The 11,839-nt window shown below is 35.9% G+C and overlaps 1 protein-coding gene across 1 annotated transcript in view; it reads left to right on the forward strand.

Annotated features, from left to right (window-relative positions):
• The window catches only part of LOC138706519 (transmembrane protein 135-like), a 52,432-nt gene that overhangs the window by 17,075 nt on the left and 23,518 nt on the right, over positions 1 to 11,839 (forward strand). Inside the window, exons 6-8 of the mRNA XM_069835893.1 lie at positions 1,571 to 1,738; positions 6,492 to 6,632; positions 8,436 to 8,602. Of these exons, the coding sequence (XP_069691994.1) occupies positions 1,571 to 1,738; positions 6,492 to 6,632; positions 8,436 to 8,602 (476 nt within the window). The remainder of the gene's footprint in view (positions 1 to 1,570; positions 1,739 to 6,491; positions 6,633 to 8,435; positions 8,603 to 11,839) is intronic.

Genomic DNA, 11,839 nt, shown 5'->3' on the forward strand with positions numbered 1-11,839 from the left:
TAGAAGACAGAAATCAATCAGTAAAATTTCAGTGTCGTTTGTTTTACTGTATATTTGAAATGAATAGAAGACAGAAATCAATCAGTAACATTTCAATGTCGTTTGTGTTACTGTAATTTGAAATGAATAAAAGACAGAAATCAATCAGTAACATTTCAATGTCATTTGTTTTACTGTAATTTGAAATTAATAAAATACAGAAATCAATCAGTAACATTTCAGTGTCGTTTGTTTTACTGTAATTTGAAATGAATAAAAGACTGAAATCAATCAGTAACATTTCAGTGTCATTTGTTTTACTGTAATTTGAAATTAATAAAATACAGAAATCAATCAGTAACATTTCAGTGTCGTTTGTTTTACTGTAATTTGAAATGAATAAAAGACTGAAATCAATCAGTAACATAATGAATAAAAGACACAAATCAATCAGTAACATTTCAGTGTCGTTTGTTTTACTGTAATTTGAAATGAATAAAAGACTGAAATCAATCAGTAACATTTCAGTGTCATTTGTTTTACTGTAATTTGAAATTAATAAAATACAGAAATCAATCAGTAACATTTCAGTGTCGTTTGTTTTACTGTAATTTGAAATGAATAAAAGACACAAATCAATCAGTAACATTTCAGTGTCATTTGTTTTACTGTATATTTGAAATAAATAGAAGACAGAAATGAATCGGTAACATTTCAGTGTCGAGGCAGAAATCAATCAGTAACATTTCAGTGTCGTTTGTTTTACTGTATATTTGAAATGAATAGAAGACAGAAATCAATCAGTAACATTTCACTTTTGTTTGTTTTACTGTAATTTGAAATGAATAGAAGACAGAAATGAATCGGTAACATTTCAGTGTCGAGACAGAAATCAATCAGTAACATTTCACGGTCGTTTGTTTTACTGTATATTTGAAATGAATAGAAGACAGAAATCAATCAGTAATATTTCACTGTTGTTTGTTTTACTGTAATTTGAAATGAATAAAAGACAGAAATCAATCAGTAACATTTCAGTGTCGTTTGTTTTACTGTATATTTAGAGTAACAGCATTTACATAGGTTAAAAAAAAACTTCTTCTATGATTACACACTCATGCATACTAAAATAAACTTTAACACTAAAGAAGAATTATTTATAGCAGAAAATGATAGAGATAACGTTCATAAGAGTTCTCTCTCTCTCTCTCTCTCTCTAAACATGATTGCTGTATGATACATGGGTAAATCAATTAGGGCATTGTTGGCAATTTTAAATAATGGGTGTCTAATTCGTATAGGTTTATTCATTAATTAGCTTCCTTTTTTCCTCTTTCATGACAAATAATATGTGAAATTATACCGAATCCCGGAAGAATTAAAATACTGCACGCATGAAAACAAGTGAACATTTAGGAAAATATATTGATTCTATATGCCACGCTATATCTTCACTGAATTCTCATGCCAGTCTCTCCTCAGGCAGAGATTATTTATCATATACCTATAAGCTTGTGCTGACCTGTCATGGCTAACACGGAAATATATGCAGGTAATTTTTGGTCATTTATTATCACTGCTTTTGTTTCAGGGAGCTGGGAAGATGTTTGCTCTAGGATATGGCCTTCAAGTGTGTCTACAGATTTTGATGCGAATGAAAAGATTGGTCCGCAAGCCAACCCTTCTCCCAAAGTTACTAATACATAAGAACGCATTCCGACTTGGAGGTTTCCTTGCTGGATTCTCTGGAATTTTTAGGGTATGTTTATGAATCACATTTGTTTCACTGTGTACGGTAGAATGTATATATTATAGGCCTATTTATTTTATTTCGTCATCCAACACTTCAAGTTTTAGTTTTCTTCCATTAGTTTCATTTTACCACTTTGTGGGTCTGTCTCTAATATCGTTATACATCTCTTCATCTCCATGCTGGGGCCCCCTGGGATCTTTAAGATGCGAAAGAGAGAGTGGTGTGCAGAAAGCAACGGGAAGCTACTGCATTTATCTTTTCCAAGAAAAACTGCAAACATCTGAACAGGAAGAGGGAAAGTAATTGGTTGGGTCACTGGCTAAGAAGAAACTGCCAAATTTTGTCATTAATTTTTTTTAGTGATTTCGGCATATTTTCCACCGTTTTTAATTTTATTCTGTCAATTATTGTTCCGCTATTTTTAAATTTAGACTTCATACTTTTAGACAATAACAATAATTCACTCAAACAAATAACGTACACACTGTTATCATATCAGTTAATCTTCTAATTAATCAATCTTCATTATATCATGATCAACAAGAGATGCAATTGACATCAATTTAATACAAGATAAAATATATGAAATCCAAGATATGCTAAGATAACACAGTACAGGGTACAGAGTAAGATAAATATATAAACAGATACTGATGTAAATACTGAAAAACAATACAGGATATGATATATGTCTAATGCACTCAATTTACAAGTAATGCTAGGTATATAAAAGTATCAGCATTTGTATAATAGTAATATTAATAGGCATATCACTGTGAAAAAGACAGATGCTATAAATTCCATATTACTGGGAATCAGAGCTGTTCTCTTGTCAGACATTATATTAGAACATGATGAAAATGATCTCTCATCATCAAAACTTGAGGCTATTAATATGTTCAAGGCACGTGTCTTTCCTCTGCTACACTATTTGTATATTAGTATCTCTTTAGTTTTGTCAAAAATGTAAACTCCTTCAGACGAAAATTCCTTTTCTCATTCAAAAACTATTATTACATTGTTAATAATCTTTATGCACACATTAAGAGGATTTCGAAGTTTAAACCAGCTGCTAGCAACAACGTGCAGAACATAATTCAGAAGCATCATCATCATCATCATCATCATCCTAACAAGTATTAGGGCAAGTGGCCTGTTACGGTCTCAAACTAGAATTTTCAGTCCATCTCTTCTTTAGACGGCCTAGAGATCTTTTGCCATATGGATGGTAATGAAACAGTGCTTTTGGAATTCTGCATCGATTCATTCGTTCGAGATGACCCTTCCTCTGAAGTTGATATTTGCTGATGAACTGTATAATAGGTTCTATTTGAAGTTCTTGCATTATGTCCTCATTTTTTTTATGATCCCAGCGAGTATATCCAGCTGTTGCTCTCATGAACCTCATCTCACTTGCTGTTATTCTACTGACTTCTTTATTCTTCACAGTCCACGCTTCACTACCATAGCTTAATACTGGCTGTGCTAAGGTTTTATACAAGCCTATTCTTGTGTGTCTTTGTACTAGTGAAGGTTTCATGATTATATTAATGATCCCCATTTTTTCAGCAGTATCTACTTCATCTACTTCAAATTGAGAAGCAAAGAATGTAAAGTTACTAATACTCGATACAATATAACTTTGCTTCTGGTATATCAGAGAGGTGAAAAATCGAATCAGTTATTTATTGCTTTTTACTGCAACTCATTTCGAATTCAAATGTTATGATTCCACGTAATTTCGTTGATTATTTCGCGATTTTGCTTAAAAGTAAATATTTTCTCTGTTTTAGCAATATTTGTATAATTTTGTAAAAATTTCACGATTTTGCGCTTCACGAAAAACAGGTGTCTAATTAAAGTAATGACACCAATGAGTGTAGGATACCTATCTCACTTTTTTGTTCCCTTGAAGACAATGGTAGTTCTACTCTACGAAATGTAGGAAGTGTCTTTGTGTATTTCACCAGCAAGGGAGAAAGCCCAAGCTGGAGCCCAAATAGCTGCTGCAATTCAGAGGAATATTAAAGACCTACTAGACTATGAGTGACAGGATTCTATTATGTAACATACTTTCATGGGGAAGGAGCTGTAACTTTAATTTAAAGGATTTTTATTTCTCTCCTCTCCTCTGCCTTACCCTCAGTCCTTCGTCAATTCTTCCTTTTCCTGTACCCTGCCCACCTATCTCATATCTTCTCCTGTCCTGGTATCTCCCTTCCACAATAGTGGTCACTGTTAACTGCAGTAAGTGCACTTTATACTAAAATAAAAAAATATGTAATAATTCAGTAATTGAATACCTTCCCAGAGTAATATTGCATAATCCAATAATAATGAATCTGAGTTAGATGCAGAAATACGTTACGTATCCATACAGTGGCAGAATATCAAAGTATTACTTTGAGTATTATTTGTTAGGTAAGGTAAGACTTATTTCTGCCATTAATGAAATACATGGATAAGAAATAGGTTTGTCCAGTGATGAGAACATTACAATTTCAATTTAAAAAAAAATTCAGTGACGCATTTTACATAACAAATTCATTTACATTTTAATAATCTTTTGTTTTTAACCATTTGAAAATTATTTTACATAATGTGTTTCTTTAAGATTGGTAAAGAATTTAAATTGTAAATATTTATGGCTATTTGCTGTCTTACTTAACCTGAACTATGATATACTTATATAATGCTTATTTCTAGTACTATAATTATGATAAAAAGAACGTGAATTTTTGTTTATGTTCCATGACATAAACCAAAATTAGGTTAAATGAAAAAGAAAGGCACTGTCATAATTTGTAAAGAAATAAAACTATCTCTACAAGAATCTCTTTTAGAGTTGTTGAGTACATCTTGTAGCTTTCTTTTGCCAAATAAAGATGGTGAATTCCCCCAAAGTCTGACACCATAATTTCAGTGAAAAAAGGCATATTATGCGGTTAGTAACATATAATGAATAGCAGTAGTTTACAGCTTTGAAGTTGGCAATTCCTAGAATAAAGTTGCATATGATCGAGAAAATGTGCAACAACGAACAACATTACTATAGACGTTATTCTGAGGACGTATTCAATTATAGTCCCGTCGCTCTAATTTCCGGCAGCCAATCGCGTTGCAGGTCAGCTACTTTAAAACGTGTGCGTCTTGTGATTCGCTTATGAAGACGTTATTCATTTCTTAAGGCTCGATAAATACTTAATATAATCGCCCGCCATTTTGGCTCTTTCGTTGGCGTTCGCAGAAAGCACACAAAGACGTTATTTGTCACTCAATTATTTGCTGAATTACAGTGCGTTTGATTTATCATCATACGAGCTATGACATGATAATGTTTAACGGTGTGGCAAATAGATTCCTCGTATGGTAGCTCGGCAACGAAAGAACAAAAATGGCGAACGATACTACCTACCTAGACTTTATAGAGCCTTCACTTCCTAAGACGTAAGCAAAGAGGAGAGTCACGCCGGTAATAACAGCATCGCGACTATAATTATTATTTTTATTACGAAATTAAATCTTGCGTTCTTTATGGGTCATCCTGTACTTGTATGAACGAAAGAAAATTGTAACTGTGGTGTGATTGAAGATCTCAGCATCAAATTCCATGTCTCCATGAGATAAAATCATGCCTTTGAATGTAAACACAATATATGGATAATGTTGTGATAGTATTGCTTGCAATAAGATATTGCATTAAGGAAGGAAACAAACTCTATCTTCCTATATTATTTATTTGTAATATATTACTGCAATATTATAAACGTATAATGGTAAAAATACAAAGGATGAGTTATATGGGTTTCGAAATCGTAACCTCTCCATAATCAGTTTAAGATCTATATACTTAACTACTGTGGCTACCTGACAGTGGAGAAAGGTAGTATGTTATCTGGAATGGTAGTGGACCATTTACTGTATATCTGCCACTATCTCAGCAATTTTCGAGTGTTTCATAATTTCATTCTGCTGTGCTTCGATTTAAATCATTAACTGCCATCATTATCATCATCAAAATCACTGATTCCTCTACTAGCAACAGGCATCTATAATGAACACTGATCAAAATACCCCTCATTTCTCGTGAAAAACAACTGAATAGACTATAGTGGACTTCATGTTGTCAGCAAACAGCTGGATACATTAAGAAGATTGATTGATTCCTAAATTGTTAGTAAGCCATTGCTGAAGGGATTGATTCCTAAATTGTTAGTAAGCCATTGCTGAAGGCCGTCCACCTCTGCAATTTTGAATGACCACGTTCAGGGCAATACAAATACAAACCAGAGGTCCCGGGATCGATACGCGGCCCCGGAACAATTTTTCCCTTGAAATTATTCAAGTCTACTTCACAGGGAGCTTTACCTGAAAACTAGACTTGCATAATATATATGTTACTGTAGGTACATTAATAGAAAACCACAATTCCAAGTCACACAGAGTTTGTGTGCACTCGATGTGGGTCTCTGGCATCTTGTCAGCTCATTCGAGTTGTGTGAATATAAGGGGAAAAGTTGAGATGGTGTCGGGTGGAGTTCCTGGGTAGTTCAGTCGGTAGAGCACTGGTACGCTCAACCAGAGGTCCCAGGATCGATACCTGGTCCCGGAACAAAACAGTTTTTCCCTTGAAATTATTCAAATTGTCTCTGTTTACTATTATCATAGTATTCACCATGAATTATCTTCGTCAAATTTGCTATGAAAAGATGTGTTAAGTTAACAAACATTATATTGTATTGATTGTGTTCATTTTCAGCTGATGTCTTGCTTGTTACGTCGCTTCTTCAACACGGATTCAAAGTTCCATGCAATTCCTGCAGGTTTGCTGGCAGGATTGGCATTTGGGTTTTTCCCTGACAACACAATTGCACTATATGTTATGTGGAAGAGTTTGCAGGTAAGGCAGGCTTCACATTTCCTGTTACTTCATGCAATTTATATTATATTTTATCAAAATAAGTTCTTTGTAGCTTTTAGATATTATTTTAGACTTTCGTCATGATCGGCTTGGTGTAAGTTTTTTTTTTTGGGGGGGGGGAAGGGGAGGGGAGGTATTTGCACTGTGGTATAGATATGAGAGACATTAACTGTTTTGGAGTTACATGTTGGCTTCATTGTCAGTGAAAGTAGGGAACAGAGAAACCTGTCTTTTGGATCCCTTACCAAGGACTATTCTCCAGGACTGGATATCAAGTGAATGTAGAATGGTGCATGTAGTGGCAAGGAAGAGAGCAATGCTGTTAGAAAAAGAATCACAATTAGCTAGGTTAATGTGTTTTTGCAACAACTGTCCAGCTCGCAGAAAGTGCAGTACCGTAATGTATGGTTAAAACCTGAATAGGTGGTTGCAGAAATATGAAACATAGTGTATGGTCAGGACCCAGATGGGTGGTCGCAAAACAGTGCAGCAACACAGTGTGTAGTCAAGATTTGGATGGGTGACCACTATTTAATCAGTCATCCTATGGAATGAGAAAAAAAATGTAAATATTTTAAGGACCAGAGAGTTTTGTGGGACAAAATAAAAACATTATTAAAACAGGATTTGCAAAAAAAAATAAATAAATAAAAAATAAAAAGACAGGTACTATTTTGCAGTAGTACTTCCAGTATAATACTATCCTGAGACCTCAACTTGATTCCTATTATTATTACCTAACCTTTTTTAATTTTCCTGCCCCATTTCTCACCACTACTATATACATTCTGTACTGTCTTAACGTCCAGTCTGGAGAATAACTCTTGGTGATGGGTCCAACAGATAGAATTTCCAGTTCCCTTTTCCCTTGCTTCTCTAATGATAAATTGAACTGTAGCTCCGAAACGTTACATCTTTCTATCTATATTCCTGTTTAAAAAACCTGACACCTCTTTCCACGTCTTCTTGGGTCTTTCTTCAAAGTGAAGGTTCATGGATCTCCATTTTTTGTTTAACCTCTGTTAATTTCTTTCATTTCAGAGTGGTATGGTCTTGATTCCCTCAGGTTCTTTAAATCTCCCAACCACTCTATTTTCCTTCTTTTGCCTCTAAACCTTTCGGCTGTCCTTTGTTTTCCTGCAGATTTTCTTACGATATACTGTATATCCAATTATTTTCATTTTTCTCTTACTAAAATTCTTAAAGAATACCGTTTCTGCTCTCCATCCTTTGCTGTATTAAGTCTCTGCATTTCAAAGATTATCAGTTTATGCAACATCTGTCATATACCCAAGTTTTAACATTTATGTTCTGCTGCCTTTTGAAGTCTACAGGATATACAGAGCTGTGCCTGTCAGAGCTCCCTGGAGTAAACATTCTCCTGTATTCCTACTCTACAGCTGTCCTCTTTCATGCAGCATGGCTGTATTAGAAGTTCCTGTTTCATTCTACTCGATATAAAACTTTGGTTGCTTTGCCAACCCATCATGAATGACAATGAATCTAAGCCAAGGAGTAGTTTTTGTAAAATAAAAAATTGACTTACAATCATAAATATGGCGTAAAGTATGATCCATGTGCAGTATTTGGTACAGCATTGCTGCAAAAATACAACATGTGATTATACCTGTAGTCTCCATAAAAATGTAAAACTGGTGTCAGAGCTCTGAAGATCAATGTAATGAGCACGTGTGCACTCACTACATATTTAAACCTGGTAGCAGTATATATGCAGAGTATGATATTTCATTATTGTAGTTCAGTAATGCTTCTTTATTTTAGATCATCTACGTGGACAGCATTCAGAAAGGATATGTGCCAGAGCTCCCTGGAGCAAACATTCTTCTGTATTCCTTCTCCACAGCCGTCCTCTTCCATGCAGCATTACTAGAACCACAGAACCTTCGTCCGTCTTACTGGAAGTTCCTGTATAACATCTCAGGATCACGGTGAGTATGTTACAGAGTTGCCAAGATATTTTTAAATACAACAAAACCTGTATTAGCCACGTCAGTAATTAGCACGTAATAGAGAAAGAGAAAAGCAGAAAGAGAGGAGAGATGGAAATAGAAAAGTGTGAAGTGCTTTGAAAGAGGGAAGAAAATGTGAGAAAAACAAGCAAAAGGGAGGGAAAGAGGAGGGAGAAGATGGAATGGAAGAGGTGAAAGCAGGAAGAAACAGAGACATAGTGGAGAAAGGAAGTAGAGACGAGATGGGGGACAGTAGGAATGAGTAAGGAGTGTGAGAAAGGAATTATTCATTAGAGAAGTGGGAATGCCACGAGAAAAACCTCCACAGCCCTCTTTGTTTACCATAAAGCTAATAAAAACTTGTAGGGACTTCATCCTGTGTGTCAAGTTTTTGAAAGTTGCACTCACCATTCCTTTGTAGAGAATATTATTTTCATAAGAAACAATATTCTCAAATTTGAACTACAAAGTGATTTTTATAGAACCAAACCCGAAGTTTTTCACTGATGAACGTTATTGAACGAGTAATAACTACACTGTGTTAAAAGCACTGAGTTTTTATCACAGATTATACATAGAAACCAATGAAAGTTCAGAAAACTTACCTTCTGTCGCGTTAAGCACATCACATTATAGCAAGTGCTGGAAGTAACTGCTGTCTTCTGCAAGGCACTTGTCGACACTACTTCATGTTATCCTTAATGTATTTCACTATTGGATCATTGATGATTATGATCTCATTCATAATATTCTCCTCTTATTAATCATAAGGGTTTGTTATGGCATACTCGTTCCTTAAGATGACCCCACAAAAAGAAAATCAGCATAGTAAGGTCAGGTGATTATGGTGGCTACATTTTTTGAAACTGATATGGACCAAAAGAAAAACTACATTGTGGCTATTGACTCGTGATGTATGGCGTATTGTGCCATCTTGTGGCAAGTAACCCTGTGGCAGTTCCACATCATCAAGTTGTTCAACAAACTGTAAAAATTCGCAATTATGTTCTAGTGTTTCCCATTTTTTAAAGAAAATTTTACACTTTGTTTCTGTCTCACTATCTTCAATACTGTTACATTTTACTTCTGCTAGATAATCAATATGTGGACTACCAGAGTTGTGAACTGTGTATACTAAAGGTAAAGGTATCCCCGTAACATGCTATGAAGTTACCTGGGGGGCATGTAGGTAGAGTCTTATGCTTTCCATGACCTCGGCACTAGAATGAGGTGGTGTGGTCGGCACCACGCTCTGACCGCCTTTTACCCCCGGGAAAGACCCGGTACTCAATTTTATAGGAGGCTGAGTGAACCTCAGGGCTGTTCTGAAAGTTTGGCAACGAGAAAAAATTCCTGTCACCACCTGGGATCGAACCCCGGACCTTCCAGACCGTAGCAGCTGCTCTACCAACTGAGCTACCCGGCCGCCACTGTGTATACTAAGCAAGCATAATCTTTTTCCTCATTATTGTTACAAACAGAATTGGCTCATTGTGAACATTTATGAGCTTCCATCACATGTTACACATTAGTTTCATTTTAAACTACCTTATGCAATAATGTAATCCTACTTCAAAAATGTAATTTAACTGGATATCACTTATTTCTTTCCTAGTTGCGGGAGACTACCGTGTATGCAGATCCTGCATTAATTGATAAAATAAAGTTGCTTCTCAGTTGCCCACTTAACCAAAATCTGGCTTAACTGAAACTGTGTGGAGTGAAAATACATACCTTATTTATTGGACTATAACATGCACTCTTTTCTTAAAAAATACTGTCTAAATTCTAACTGCGTTTTATGTTCTGAAGGTCTGTGACAACTCTCACCCACAGCTATGCTACAAAAAAGGGTGAACGCCCTTTAAGAAATGTAGTAATTAGAGAAATCTCTTTTCATACTTTTAGTTCACTTGTTTTGTGTTCAGTAGCAAGCAGTGGGTGTATGTTGGTCCCATTGAATGAAAAGTATTCTTTGGTTATTTACCTTTTGTTCCACCTATCCCCTCCCCCAAGAATTGTGAGACCAGTTACAGCTGAATGGGAGATGAGAACTGGTTCCGCATGTATTCATTTCTGTGAGCTGTAGGTGTTAAGGAATTGTTGGTGCACTACCTAAAATAGTACCCATGGATTATCCAAAAAAAAAAAAATTGTTGGTAACTCTCTAGCATCTATTAGTGCTTTATGGTTGTGCTGAGATGAAGTTACTTGTCAACAATGTGACGCTGAAATGTGTGTTCAGGTTACTGCCCAGCGACAGTCCTGATGTATTTTATATTTTTTATGATTGGCTAATTAATATTAACCCGGCACAGTCACACTCACATTGCACTGATTTCCGACTCTAGACACCCAGGTAATTTTTCTTCTTCAAGAAAAATTCACCAAGAGCCGAGCCCTGGAATCGAATCCGAGACCTCCAGATTTGGAAGTCAGCATGCTGACTAACAGACCACGGAGGCAGTCCCAAAAAAATTCGTTATCCAAAATTGCTCTGCCCCCTTTAATTCCAATAAATGAGGTTCTATTATGTTGTTGTTGTTGTTTTCTAATGCCAGGCGTTTGACAATAAAGTCATTTGACCTCTTGCACTCTAATATTTTTCAAAGATATTATCATGGCCAGCCACTGAAGCACAGATTTGGTTAAATGGCAAGTTGTAGCCGATTTAAGTGAACACCATATTTTAATGTTTGGTGGCTGCTTCATTCACACACAACCCCCAGAATGTCTGGAGGACCACACCTGCTGTTGGTCGACGGGTCCATTGGACCTAGCTGGGAGATCTTGTTGATCACCAGCTTTCCCTCCTTAAGCCACTGGAGGACGATTTTAGTGCCAAAGCAGGTCAGCACTAGGAACAGAAAAGAAAGAGGACGAAGGAAAGGGAAATGAACCCTAGGCCTCGAATGCTCTAATGCCGTCGGGATCGAAGAAAGTAAGAGTTCAGTCAGAGGACTGGATAGGAAAGGGTAAAAAGGGAATTAGGTATTGAATAGAGGAAAATTATGCCAAATTCAGTCATTAACTCATCAAGCTGACCAGTGCTAATTGATAAGTAGCCCCTCCCTTTAGTTCGGCTTGTAAAATTATGCTTACTAACAGCTGCACCACGGGAAGGTAGGGATGGTACGTTGGGTATTTGTCCAGGTTGGTTCCTTAAAGCCTTCAATGGGAAGGATTAATGGCTCTCCTCCCTGTATCCGACAGATA

Source organism: Periplaneta americana, chromosome 9, assembly GCF_040183065.1.
Source record: "Periplaneta americana isolate PAMFEO1 chromosome 9, P.americana_PAMFEO1_priV1, whole genome shotgun sequence".
Classification (NCBI taxonomy): domain Eukaryota; kingdom Metazoa; phylum Arthropoda; class Insecta; order Blattodea; family Blattidae; genus Periplaneta; species Periplaneta americana.